General features: G+C 35.7%; 1 protein-coding gene across 25 annotated transcripts in view; it reads left to right on the top strand.

Annotated features, from left to right (window-relative positions):
- Window positions 1–15,108, top strand: part of PARD3 (par-3 family cell polarity regulator) — a 674,940-nt gene that overhangs the window by 489,973 nt on the left and 169,859 nt on the right. For 19 of the 25 annotated variants that reach the window (XM_045466943.1, XM_045466939.1, XM_045466937.1 and 16 more), the window contains one exon: window positions 13,237–13,347. The exons of the other annotated variants lie outside the window; for them this stretch is intronic. In XM_045466943.1, the coding sequence (XP_045322899.1) occupies window positions 13,237–13,347 (111 nt within the window). The remainder of the gene's footprint in view (window positions 1–13,236; window positions 13,348–15,108) is intronic. 25 annotated transcript variants of the gene reach the window in all.

Here is a 15,108-nt window from a genome sequence, read left to right as displayed (position 1 = left end):
TTGAGGGTGACGTCTTTCGGAGTAAATTAGTTGCTGGGACCTGGGGGGCTGAATAGTGAAGTATGGATGTGAAGATGGGATCATTTACAGAGATGTTGCAAATAATATATTTTCCTTTTCTCTGTTTGGAAAGCCAAATGTATGAAATACTCTTTCTTGCCTTCTTATCTCCATGATTTTATCTGTAAAATATTGTTTTGGTTGTAGCACAGGCCCAAGTAACTGTCGTTTAAACGAGATAGGGCTCATTTGTCTCTAAAACAAGTCTGGAGATTGGCAGTCCAAGGCTTACATGGTGGGTTCAGAGGGTCAGCAAAGTCCCTGCCTCTCTTCAGTCATCTTTACTATGCTTTTCATTTTTTTTTTTTTTTAACTGTGGTAAAATAGTCATGATATTTACCACCTTAACCGTCTTCCAGTGTGCTGTTCAGGGCCATTAACCACATTCACATTGCTGTGCAGCTATCACTACTGTCCACCCCCAGAACCCTCTTCATCTCACACAACCGAAACTGTATCCTTTAAATGCCAAACCCATTTCCCCTCCCTGACCCATAACAACCACCATTCTGCTTTCTGTTCCTCTGAATTTGACTCTTCTAGATACTTCATATAAGCGGAATCATACATTATTTATCTTTTTGTCACTGGCTTATTTCACTTAGCATCATGTCCTCAAGGTTCTTCCATGTTGTTGTTAAGTGTCAGAATTCCCTTTTCAAGGCTGAACACTATCTTGCTGTACACGTAGCTCACATTTTGTTTATCCATTCATCCATCAATAGACATTTAGTTTGAGTCTATCTTTTAGCTTTTGTGAATAATGCCACTATGAACACAACTGTCTTAAACATGTATTTCTACCTTTGTTGTCACTTCATGGTTAAAACTCTAGCCATCTTATCAGAATTCTAAGCAAAAGAGGCAGGAAAGGGAAAGGGGAACTTTCAGTGGAGTCAGCCCCCTTTCTACCAATCATTCTTGAAGTCCCATATCAATTTCTATGGCCACAATTTATCAATAACAATGATGATAATAAAATAGTATTTGTTGAGAGCCTATGTGTGCCAGTACAGAGCAAATGTATAATTCCTTTCATTCTCAATATAAACCTGTGAGGATGTTTGCATTTTACTAAGGAGGAAATTGAGGCTCAAAGAGGTTAAGTGTGTTGTCCAAGCGGAGTGAGTCATGTGACTGTGTACGCCACATAGCCAGGAAGAGGAAAAGCTGGGATTTTTGACCCAGAAATCTGGCTGCAAATGTTTACACTCTTAACTGCTGTCTTCTGTCTTCTGTTCCTATTCTCAAAGGAACCAAGGGAAAGTAATTTTATGTCAACTAGGCACATTTCCTCTCCCTGCCAAACCAGGGTTCTACTTCTAAGGAGGGAAAGGAGGATGGATATTGGAAAGGCAGCACCTGTTATGGTGAGTCTGCTCCTGGGAAACCTCTATGAGTCACTGTTTCTGAAGACAGGTGGCCTCAGGCCTCTGAAATTGGAGCTGCTTTATAGCACTGGGCTGCTGTTCACCCTCATTCTACTGTGCTGGCCGAGACCAGCCACTACTGGCCAGATCATTTTGGCTTCGCCAAAAAGACAGGAAGTGGACCACAAATACTAGAAAACCTTATTATATCTACCACTTGAAATGGTCATGGTCTTACCAACTTAGCCTAGAGGAGCTACCTAGAAATGGGGGAAGGAATGAGTATATGGGTATTTTTGTTAGAAAATCATATCTATTATATTGAGGGATGACTTCTGCCAAGAGTTTAAAAACATGATTGTGTTTAATCTTTGCTACTACTATTTTTTTAGAGATAATATTTTTATTATTTAACAGTGCCAATTGTAACATTTCAGATAACCTACATCTTTCTGATTTTGGAGTACAAGCTCTTAATCAGTGTACTAATGTTGATTATACTGACTTCGGTGCCATTTTTATGGATACATTCCCCAAATGTATTCTTGGGTTACAGCATGCTAGATCTTATTTTCTGGGACTTAGATGGTCATTTGCCTTCAATCTTAACCATCTCAGTAGAAAGAGACTTCCTTCTTCAGTGTTTAGGAAGTAGTCCTTAAGTAAATGGGGCATTCTTGGGTGAGGGCCAACATACGTTTTACTGTCCTTTGAGCCCTCTTCTTATTCTTTGTAAATAATGAAGCTATTGCATTGAACTTAGTTGTTTATCTTAAACCCTAGCCCAGTGGTTCTCAACCCCCAGGGTTTTGCTCCAGAGGGGACTTTTGGCAGTGTCTGATGACTCACTGGGTTGTCACCAGCAGGGAGGAGTGCCACTGGCATGTTGTGGGTACAGGCCATGGATGCTCCTGAACATACTATGATGCCAAAGAGAGCCCGCCACCCCCACCTCACCTCTACATAGGATTGTCTGGGCCAAAATTTCAATTATGCCACAGTTGAAAAAACTGTGTCCCTACCCACACTGACTGCTCTGTGACATGTGTTTGCATTGTTGATCTTCAGATAAGCTACCCAAATGCTTTAGTATCTTATGCTCGGTTGTCCTTGGATCCCCCATCGGCAGCTTATTTCAGTTGTTACTCTGTATGGAGGAACACTGCCCCGGTGTCTTAGTGGATGCTTAAGAGTTAAAATTACATTGAAAACTTTCAAGTATTTTACAGCGCACGTGGTGTTTCACCATTGAAGATGCTTACATAGTGAGTGATCCTTCTTAAAATTTATTTTTAATATGATTTCAGTGTAATAAATACAGATTTTACTTTGTGAACTGCCAACGTATAAAATAACATAAACAACCTAAGAGACGTTCAAAGAGGCTGAGGTCAGTCTAAGAGGGAGACAAGTATTCTGTGATAGAAAGAATTGGGGATGTAGATTTGAAGCTGTCTCTTCCCAACCCAGTTCTAACACCTCTGACACTTAACCCGTCAGCCTCAGGTTCCTCTTCACACATTGCCTTCTCATGTTCCTCTAAGAACTAAATGAAAGAATTTGTGTGGAAACCTTTTTGGAATTTTAAGATGTTGTACGTCTGTCAGCTCATGTTATTCATTAAGTTCTTTTCTCATGGGCTTCTCTTCCCTTAGATTAATTATTCCTGCATTAGTTTATTAGCTTCTAGATAGGTATTCTGAGTGGCTTTGCTAAAAAAAGATGTATAGGTTATTTCTATCCTTTGGGGGTAGAAATAGATCTATTTATATTATATACTATCCTCAACAAAGTGAGATTTGCTAATACCCCATGATTATACACACTAGTTTAGGCCAGACAGTTTCAAACCTCAGCCAAGGAAAAGCAGCATAATGATATCCTGTAAAAGCAGACGTAACTGGGGAGACTTGAGAGTTTAAACTGATATCCGTGGTATTGGCTCTGGTTCCAGGACGGTTTATTGGACAAACAGGGCACACTCTTATGGACCTCCACATTTTGGCTTGCACTCTCCAGTGAGTGCATGGAGCCTCAGACCACACAGCAGGCAGTGCAGACGAGACAGCTCTTAGGAGATGGAAATAAGCTGGGATGAGAGGAATTCCAGGCCAGTGCACAGATCAACAAGTTCTATATTTAAACGCTTGTTGAACTATTTAGTCAAATAAGGAAAAATGTGGTGGTTTGCCATTTGTCAAATTTCATGTTCCCCTTCCCATGGAGGCTGGGCTGATTGGAGATGAGACGCTAAGCATGTCTCTTTGTTCTAAGCCCTTGTCACTCTGTCCCCGAAACTGTCCCAAGATTTTAGATCCTAGTTACCAGCTGCACTCTGAACTACCGTTGAGTCATAAATAATAGGCAGTGCTGTGCATCCTGGGGGAGTGAGTCACAGCACGGAAGAGTAAAGAACCTTTCCTGAGAAGAGCTGTTGCCATTTTGTGGTGTCACACGGTCATCTTCTGTATGTGCTATACTCGTCAGGACCCAGGTGTGCTGCAGGAACACTGAGTTTACCCAAATATGTGACCTTTAGTCCTATGTTCCTTAAGAGGATGGTGTGACTCAGGTAGAGTGGGTTTTGGCTTGGAGGCCTGTGGGAATCCACTGGCTCTTTTCTGCTCTAAGAATTAGGCGTGGCCTCCAGCTCGCACCCTGCAGAGTTTCTATTGGGCCTTATAAAATGTGTCGGCTCCCTAATATCAAATCTGAATATGCAAAAGATAAAAAATGAACGTCTGCGCCTCTTAATTTACTCTGTAGAGAGCATTCTCTAAGATATTGAATCAACAGAAATTGTTCCCTATCATCAACAGAAAAAAGTGCTGACTGACACCTTAACTTTACAGATAATGAGATCTTTGGGGAAGTTTTAATCTTTCAAAGTTTCCAGGAGCTATACCAAAGGTCTGTTCCTCTCCCCTCCCCCAAACTTCAATGACCATATTTTCTGTTTGTGTCACTTTCATCTGCTCTGTAAATGTAGAAGCATAGAACATATTTGAGAGTGTTTCAGCTGTACCTGTAGCTAAATATCTCCTATCAGTAGTTAGAACTTTGAATTTGAATCGCAATGCATATTTAATTGAGGGTGAATATTTCCAACTCAAAAGAGATATTCTTAAATTGTGCATGTGTTTGCATTGCCACATAAGTGTTTGCAACCTGCATGCAATTTGAGTATCAGATAGGCAGATGACAACAGAAATTATTACTATTATCTTTGTTACTAAATGCAACTGATTCTTTGTCCTAATAGAAAAAAAAGGTGGATAGTAAAATATCTTTCTACCCTGTGCTTTTTCTTTTTTCAAGTATCCTTTTGAATAGATGTGTTTTTTGACTTAGGTCTTATTAGCATTTCTTATGGGGACTGCCTTTGGGGCAGTACCACTTGCTAAATTGTTCTGACGCTTTAGGAAAAGGAAAACCATGGTAACCAGATGTAGGGTATGATTATTTGCCTCTGACCTGGCAAAGTGTTGAGTTTAACAAAAGAAGCTTAATAGAAATGTTCAAATTGACCCTTCTCATCACTTGGGCTGCTTAGAGCTCAATCAATCTCTCATTATTATCAGAGTTATTCGAGCAAAGGCAGCAGTGATAGTATTTTTCATAATCACTTCTTGAGCCAAATGTAATTTGCAATTTGGAGTATTGTATTATGAAACAATAATGCATTAAAATGAACAGTGCAAGAATTAGGAGTATAGTAGTAAAGAAAGGATCTAGAGAAGTAGTTGTGTGAAAGGCCCTCTCAAAATCATTATAAGTGGACATGGCTGATTTCAATGCCAAATTAAGCATTTAGAAAAATCAGAATCATGTGTTGTTGTTACTATGTTTAGGTATGTGTATGTTTATTTTAGATGTGATATATATATATATATACATATATATATGTATAATTTATTATAAAGTTGTAGTTAAGGGGGAAACAAAAAATACATTTTGCATATTATTTGCATCTCCATGTTTGGTGTTATGGGATTTGTGTGGTTTGATTACCTATGAGGGTATATGTTGAAAAAAATAAGGTGTATCAAGCCTTATAAAAATTTTGTATGGAAGGAACAGTAATTACTATTTGACCCCTCTTTACAAAGGGAATTTATTTGCTACAGAAAATATGTCATGCAGTCCATGAACTAGCTGATGCTTAAAAAGCTTTAACATTATAATTAAGATATACTTCCACTCATCTTCTGTCATTTTACTTGAATGGCTCTAAGTATAGGTTATAAATATTATTTCAGAGTCATTTATGTATTTATCTTGTGTTTTGAAGGATTACTGTGTTTGCTTGTTTTTTTTTTTTTTCCTTAAGTCTTTCCATTTAGATTCTATGGTAGTGTGTGTGGGGTGGGGGGGTGGGATTGGGGTTTTATTTGTAAGATATTTGGAATTTAGAATGATTCATGTAAAATTAAAATTGATAATATGCTGGGTTCAATTTCTTCATTGTCATTTTAATATTTTCTTGTTCCATATCCTTCCAGGACTCCTGAAGTGTCGGGTTACTAGACATATCAGTGCATCCTTGATTAGATAACGCAGGCTACACCAGGGGAAGAGTGCACTTATAAGGACACTTAATGGGAGTCCTGAAAAGGGTGTCTTGTCCATTAAGGGTATACTGCATGTCTAAAGGCTGTTCTAGCTTGGTTAAGTAGAAGCTATATTTTCTTAAAAAAAAAAAAAAGTTACTTATATTTTCTGGATGTCAGGCAACCCAAATTTAGTTTATTAAATCTAATCAGACTAGCACTGATGAAAACTGTACACAATCAAATAATGGTTGTCAAGTTTGTGAATTTCCTTTTAAAGAGAACCCCTGCTAAACTCCGCCAAGTTAAAACTGCATCCCATTTTATAAAAGCACTATCAAGTTGTCATGTACCCTTTCTAAGCCTCCCTTCTCATCATTGTTGATTACCAAGATGTTTTTTGCCTAAATAGGAGCTTTCTGCTTTTCATAATCAGCCTTCTCTTCCCTGATTCATCCAGCATTGCCACAATCTACTGCTGAGCAAATCAGTATGCTATCATGGTAGCGATTTCTTAAAATGTCACTAAAATATGTAAGATCCTGTATGGGAAGGACATATTAGAAGTGACTTGTTTTTTTCTTATTTATGAAATGGAGGCTGAGACACAAAAAAATAGGGCCAGAAACTATGAGCCACATTATTATAAAAGATAAATGCATGCAGCGAATTCTTGCTGTTTTACCCTCTGATTGGGTTCGGACAGTTTGACATGTTTCTGCTGTTGCCTGGCCATATTTGCATATGTCAGTACAGACAATTTTGGCTTATGGAGTATCATTGCATTTAGAAATATTGGCAGTGTCCTGGGTATGTGGGTAGTTTTTATGATCCTTTCCAATGGTTGAGATCAGTTCTTGACCTTGCCCCAGATTCCTGGTCTTCATAGACAAGTTCCATTTGGGAACAATGTCCTTTGGACCTCATTGCTGCAGGAAATGCAAGATTTATCTTATTTATTTCAACAAAGATGTTTTAACCAGCTGCTGTAAGTATAAAAGCATAAGGGTAACTGACTGTCTTTGGCTCCTCAAGTTTTTGAGGTGGCTGGGTGTGGTAAAAAGAGTCTTAGGTCTGAAGTCTGGCTTTGCTACTTACTTGCTATATGGCCTGTGAAATCATTAAATTCCCCTGAGGTTTCCCCTAAAGAGGAGGATGATAACACCTACCTCACATGCTGGTTGTGAAAATCAATGAGATAAAGTACGTAATAAAAATTCAATAAATTCTAGTGAAATGTAATTAAGTAATCAAAAGAGCATTCAACAGGTGTTCAATTATATGTCTCACTTAGGATTTACACAAAGTGAACTTTGTAGGTCTGAGAATTTCAGTTTCTCTAGATGTATCCAAGCACAGACCCACTGAAATCTCCTAAACTAGCTATGAGGTGACCTGAACTCTTCTCCTAGTTTGCAGTGTGACTTTGGGCAGCTCTGCATACCTCTTGGACCTCAGTTTCCTTGTTAGTCAAATACAGACATTGAATGGGTGACCATCTTTCACCTTTGATTTTGCAGAAACGTGTACATATTCCTTCAGTGTGTATGGAATCTTATTGTTGCAATAAAACAGTCTACAAAGGTATATGGCCAGATTTTTTTTCGAACTAAAATTTAGAAGAGTTTAAGGCTTTAAGGCAGAAATAAGTTCATAATTGTGTTAGAAACCAGAGTGATGAGTTGAGAGAAGTCAATGCTAATACCAAGAATGTGAGAAAAGATTGAACCAGAATCAATTGAAAAGATTTTCTAGAGAACCTTGGATCAAAAACCATTTAGGAAAAGTATGACACAAAGGACTATAGAGGAATAGTGTTAACAGCTCATTATTTTGCTTTGACTTGAGTGAATGGTATGTTCCTGAGGCATTGCCGAGAGTTTGGAATAGAGGAATAACACAGTACAGCGTATTCAATTTTGCTGCCCAGAATCTTGGATCCGACTCATGGCACAGCTGGTATCTCTCAAGGATCTTTAGGGTAAATGGCAGCATCATCACAGTGGTCAAAGACAGGATAGCGCAATGGCTGTGTCCTCCAGAAACAACTCCTATATTAATGATGAGTTACCGGAGAAAGGAAGTGATTGAATCATGTGATGGTGCAAATATTTAGAAATGAGGGGCAAAATGAGTTAGATGACCATGTTGACCATTCTAGTCTTGAAGTCAGATGTTCAGGGAGGATGGGTGGCTTCTAGTCACTGACACTAAATTTGTATTTGAACCATTTCAACACTCTCCCAGGCAAGCAGTATCAGGTAACCTACATGCTTGTTAGGGTAAATAGTAAGGCAAGTATTAAAGCAAAGCCCTCTTTAGATGGAAAGACCTTGGTAATTAGCTGTGAGAAATACCAGATTTCTAGGTGACATTTCAGTGATTTTTTTTTTTTAAGAAAATCTTATTTCAAAAATTATTCCGCAAAGCTTACGAGATAATTGGTGCTGGTTATTGTGTTCATCTATTTTTAAGTAAGGCAGAAGATTTTTAAGACTTCTACTGTATCATGTTTTCAAATACGATATTAGGAAACTCCATTTCATTACAAATCCAATTATATTTTTTATTTTATTTATAGCAGGATGCTGTGCATGATATCACTCAGCATAATTTTTTCTGAGGATCTCTAATTTTATTAGCAATATAAAATATAGTAAGATATTTCAATGTTATTTATACTGCAGACAGAATTGGGTTAATTTATTAAAAACTGAAATGATGGTTTAGTAGCATGAAACTCTTACAGTAAAATTTTAACGACAGTTCTTTCTGTATGAAAAGAAGAGAATTTTGTTACGATCCTGTGATTTTTTTTTTTTCTTTTCCCGTTCATCAACAAGTGCATGTTTTGCCCATTATTCTTTACTATAGTAATATATGTGGCCGATCTGGCAGACAGCAATGATCTCATTTGTAACGCGTCATAGTAAAACCCATTTAGCAGATTACTTGGAGATTACTTTAGCTGAATGAAAACACTGCTGTATTCTTTATGAAGAAAGCCATATGTTTAAGAAATGTTACAATCAATTCTACTCTGATAAGACAGGGCTCATCCACTGTATCTTTCTGTGAAGGAGTCTTTAGTGGCTTGGTGGCATTTTTGTACTTTCTTCATATAGCAAGGACCTGTGACATTTTTCTCTATCAACTTTTTCTCTCAAGCTTTATATTTTTGTCTCTTATTTTTTTTTTAAGTCATTCTTCTATGTTAATATACCCTAAGATATGACTAGCAAATTTTTCCCCAGGTGCTGGGGTCCATGATGACTTTCTGTTCCAGGGTCACACCCATTGGATAGTAGAGCTTTCTGTTTGAGCATGTGTGGTGGTTAGTCAGAAGGCAGTTCCTAAAACCGATTCTTTGCTGAGAATGGGTTTGCTCCCTGGACATACCAAGTACAATATTTTTTTCAGCTTTGCTGTTCTTTGGAAAGTGACCCATTTGAAATTCATCTGTGGCTTATAAAAGATAATAAAATAAATGTAATTGATGTCTTCCAAGTTTTAAGCAGCTTGCTATGGAATAGTTGTTTTCATAGGTTAATTACTGATTTTAGTTGTGAAACTGACTTTGAGAATACATGTATAGCTCAAATTTTTCAGTGACTTCACCCCTCTTTGCAGGAAGAATTAAACTGATAAATTAAGAGAACACTACAATATATTGGCAATGAATGAATGAATGTGGAGCTACTTTCTTTTTCTTTTTACACTCTAGAGTTGTTGGTATATATATTTTTTCACCTATAGCCTTTATTTTATTCTGTCAAAAGATTACAGCTGAGGGATTCATTTTTATCCCAATTATAAAGTATTATGCTGTGCTTTTATAGTACGCCTTAAAGAAATCACATAATTTATTAACTAAACCATGCATTAGGGGAAGTGTCCAAATGTAAATCTATAAACATTTTATCTATGGTTTCTTTACTTTTTAATATATTAATCTTGAATTTATACTTTTAAAAAGGAAGTATACTATAACAGTTTAATAAATTTACAAATAATAAAATAATATATTCTGGTGATTCAGAGGCAGCATAGGAAATATTTTAATATCAAATAAGTGAGAAAAAAGCAGTTCTTAAATATGAGTCAGGATTCACTTTTTTTTTAAATCATGTATACTTAGAAGAAAAGTTGAAATTTGATAGAGATATAAAACTGAAACTTTTTCCACAAACTAGCACCAAGTTCATTAAAAAATAAATATCTAACCTAGGTAATTAAACTCAATGTTAGGTTTGGTACCAAAAAAATATCTAAACCTTTAAATCATAGAAAAGTCAACCACTCTTAATTTTTCCTTATATTATTAACTCAAAGAGAAAATGTACATGATCTCTTATAAGATTAAAGTGTACCTCTTGGTACAAAGAGATATACATTTGACTCTTGAAGAATACGGGGGTTGGGATACCAATACCCTGTGCAGATGAAAATCCATGTGTAATTTTTGACTCCCCTAAAACTTAACTTCTAATAGCATACTATTGACCAAAAGCCTTACCAATAAGATAAACAATGTACTAACACATATTTTGTATATTACACGTACTATCTACTGTATTCTTACCATAAAGTGAGCTAGAGAAAAGAGAATGTTATTAAGAAAATCATAAGAAAGAGGAAATATAGTAGTATAGTGTTTTTATAGAAAAAAATCTGGGTATGAGTGGATCCATTTGTTCAAGGATCAATTATATATCTTGTGTCATGGCATAGTGGTTTTTAAATAAAATACAGTTTTGAATATATGTAATCTAGAATGTGAACCAAAACACTTCTTTAAAAGCAAAACAGGGGCGCCTGGGTGGCTCAGTCAGTTAAGCATCTGACTCTTGATTTTGGCTCAGGTCATGATCTCATGGTTCATGTTCAAGTGCCAACGGTGCAGAGCCTGCTTGGAATTCTCTGCCTCTCTCTCTCTCTCTCTCTCTCTCTCTCTCTCTCTCTCTCTCTCTCTTTCTCTCAAAGATAAAAAAAAAAAAACATAAAAAGGAAAACAAAACAGGTCAATATGGCAATGTTGCATCATTTGAGGGATATTTATGAACTGAAAAATGGTTAAAATGATTTACTTTTCTTTAGGAATCCCTCTTATAAGTAAATATCATATGTTTAGATTTGAATTTGCACTTTTCTTGATGTTAGAATTTGATACATTTTATATTTCCAGATGCCTCAGTGTTGCAGAATTTTCAGGATGGGAACTCATGGGGGCTTTAAATACCATCTACATGCTGATGATGCTCAAATTAATTTGTCCAGCTCTGTCCTCTTCCCTGAACCCCCTGTAGATGCTTAATATATTTTTGTCAAATGAATGAACATTATGTTTTAGATGTTGGCTCCTACTGAGATGTATCAGTTTTTTATGTTCACTCTTTCATTTATTTATTAATTCATTCTATAAAGTCAGTCATTATGCCTTACTCTTAGGCATTATTGATATATTGACAGAAATAAAGGAAAGAGAAAATTTTAGTTTTTATTTTTAATGCTTTATATTTATTAGTTTTAAAAGCATAGTACATTTATCCCTTGCAAGAAGTGGTCATATTCCGGGCTCAAGTTCTTAGGGATTTTTTTTTTCTCTTTGCAATTGCAATGATCTTCCAATTTCTAAATACCATTATAATTTAAGGATAGATTTGCTTTATAGAAGTTAATTTAAAAAAAAAAAGTTAATTTTATAGGCACTTTTGAAGGCTCTCTAATAATATACATAATTATTAAAGAAATGGTGGTGGTATTTTAACTTTTTTCTTTTTTAACATTTAAAGAATGCTCTTCTTTCCTTATTTATTTATTTTATTTATTTCAGAGAGAGGGAGCACAAGTGGGGGAGAGGGACAGAGGGAGAGCAAGAGAGAGTCCTGAGCAGGCTCCACGCTGAGTGCAGAGCCCCACGTGGGCTTGATCCCAAGACTCTTGGACCATGACCTAAGCTGAAATCAAGAGTCAGAGGCTCAACTGACTGAGCCACACAGGCGCCCCATGTCCCTTTCTTATTTATAAACCCCTTTGCAAACAGTGTTACTATTTAATGTATGAGATGTTCCTGTGTACACATGTACATTCCCATATACTGTAAATTCGTATTTGAAATTAGATTTATATTAATAAAAGAAAGACCTATGCTACAAACCAAGCCATTAGTTGAAGTGCTTTTTTCTCTTTTATATCAGTTTTCAACTACCCTTTTTTTTTTATAACTCTTCTCCTTTTTGATATGATTATAAGCATAAGCCAGATTCCTACTTTGTCTTCAGAAAGAAATAACATATTTTATATATTTATGACTGCTTAGTTGAAGAACTATCTATAAAAGGTTTCTTTTTTGAAATATCTGGTGACCAAATCACTAAGATGAGTATTATTTGAGGCTAGGTAGTACATGTATGAGCATGTGTTCAGACAACATGGTCTTTTGTAGAGAAAAGGAACAGAACAGGACAAAGAATTGATAGCAAGTCTAGGCTTCTGAGATACGTTGGATGCCAGAGAGGGTATTTGTGTTTTCACAGAGCTGCCCAGCTCAGCGGCCATCTGTGAAAGTTTATGTGGACTGGTTTTCAATCATGTGTATGTTCCTCATGTTTGTTTTTGATCAGATATAGATTCCACATTCACCAATTGCTTCTCATCAGATTTCAGAATAGTATTTGATGAGAATGCCTTAAAGCTTTCAATTTAATAAGCTCAAAGTGTTATAGCAGTGTAAATTATCCTTTGTACTTTAAACCTTGTGAACATGGCCTTGTTTGTCTGTTTTTAAACTATGATGAATGTTTCCAATAAACCTGACTATGAAAGTAAAGAATAGTTGTTTATGGAGAGATTATTAAATAGATGATTGTGGATTACCATTCTTTAGTCTTAAGAGAAACCCGTTCTAATGCAGATTTTTGGCCTCTATCATTTGAAGTATTCAGCACTCAGTCCTATACGTTTATTGTTTGTTCAATAAGGATGAACTATGAAGTTGTTTATTTGTGTTTTGCCAAACGAAAAATGGGTATTGAGGCCATTTTCAAAAGGGTTGTCTCTGGAAAGTTCTGATTAAAAGTAATTCCAATAAATTGATTGAAAATATTAATATTGGGCAAAAATCATGATTTGCAGGTGACCTTTTGGCCCTCATTTTGAGGAAGCTCACATTTCATTGAGTACATATGTCTTTGTCACAAAAGAATGAAAACTCATTTTGTATATATTGACAAGTTAGAATTTTTTGTTATCAACAGGTTTGGCAAACATCGAAAAGATGACAAGATTGAGAAAACGGGTAAAATAAAAATACAGGACTCCCTTACATCAGAAGAGGAGAGGATACGAATGAAGCAGGAGCAGGAGAGGTAGACTTCAGTCATTTGATTAACCCTCGTCAGATAGAGCTTTTTTTCTTTTCCACTCTTTTTTCTTTTATCTAATATGAAGAATTTGTACTCCAATGGTTTTTAGTGTTTCTGTGGAATAAATACAATGTAAAGAAAGATTCAAAGAAAAAATCATGTGTTTATTTGAGGCATTAAAGTGAGTTTAAATGGTTTTAAATAAGATCTTTGCCTAGGAGATAGTTTAGATAAATTAAATAACATTAATAGCATAATAACATAATTAAATAAACATTAAGACTGAACTTATAATCACTTTTAAAATCACAAAGAAATATTTACAATTCTGTTTCATTCATTTATGAGTTTATAGTATTTTATAATAATTTTTAAGACTATTTCTCTGGGAATAAAACTTTGAATTTTGATATCTCATTTAAAATATTTTGATTTATAACAACAATTGAAGAGACTGTTGCTTTTGGGGTATGTTGTTTTTCTCTCAAACGAGACATTTGTTTCTTTCTTTCTATTTTCCTATCATATTTTGTGAAATTTTCCACTTAAATTTGACTGTTATCTCTTGTTGAGACATTCCATAAGAACCCGAAAGCCAGTAAAATGAATGAAAAGTTACCTTAACAGATATTGAAACCCATTTTGATAAGTGATTAGAATTTCTCTTGTTGTCATTCCCCGGGGATGAGAAAGCCACCTCACATTTTTGTCATTAGAGTTTGCAGACTCATAAGGAGCCCCCTCTGTATCATCACTTCACATTTTCAGAGGTGCTGCAGCAAGAGATAATATGCCTGTTGTACTCTGAATAATCTGGGGTACAAGGCAGTTTTTGGTGCCTGGCTCAAGGCTGAAAGACTAAATATTGTCCATAACTAAGATTAGAGTCCAGCATCTTCAATTCCAGATTCTTGCTAACAGTTCTAGAGTCAGGGTACTTTCAATCTCACGCTTAATGAATGAAAGAACTAGAAAGAATAATCTATGATGGTTTTCTTTACAAGAAATTAATGTTTGGATATTTTTCCAGTCATCTTTCTCCTATATCTGAGGTTTGGGGCTAAGATAGTTACTCTGATTCTCTGTTTGTAGCTTTTCAGAACATTAAATATACAAGGGGGGAAAAGTATGGACTTTTAATTTATGATGCAAGTCTAGGTTCTTTCTTCTGGTACTTCTCCAGTTTTGTTTGTTTTAAACCCTTCCATTTTCTTAATTTCTAGGACTCTTTGATCCTTTTCAATTTTGGGATTCCCAAACTTATTAATAGGCTCACTGTTGTCAGGCCAAGACACACAATATTCCTTAGTGTATATAATATGGTGCTCAACTGCTCAGTACTATAAACTTCTATCCTAAAAGTCTTTCTTGTCCCTAAAGGAAGAGAGCGTATACCAACTAAATGTATGTACTCAGATTTATCCACAGGCAAATATGTGATTTGTTAGAGAACAATCTGAGCAACAGAAACATTATACCTCTCTTCTATTTTGATGCCAACTATAGGGGATAACTTCATGTATCCTGTACCATTGTTCTTATTTGAAATATTCTTTTCTTCCGGTTTAAGATGGTTACTGTGTTTCAATGCAGAATTCTATCACCATTTTCCAAGATACTTGTTATTATGCATAGTCAAATTTTTACAGCCAAACAATGATTTTTACATAATGGTTTCACTTGTATTATTAATTTGCCTAAGGCACAGTTCACTTTCAGTTTTGCTTTTAATCTCCATCTCTGTACCTCTAATGATGCAATACT

The sequence above is a fragment of the Leopardus geoffroyi genome, chromosome B4 (assembly GCF_018350155.1).
Source record: "Leopardus geoffroyi isolate Oge1 chromosome B4, O.geoffroyi_Oge1_pat1.0, whole genome shotgun sequence".
Lineage (NCBI taxonomy): Eukaryota > Metazoa > Chordata > Mammalia > Carnivora > Felidae > Leopardus > Leopardus geoffroyi.
Note: the sequence above shows the minus strand (reverse complement) of the source record. Positions and strands in the feature narration are given on the sequence as shown.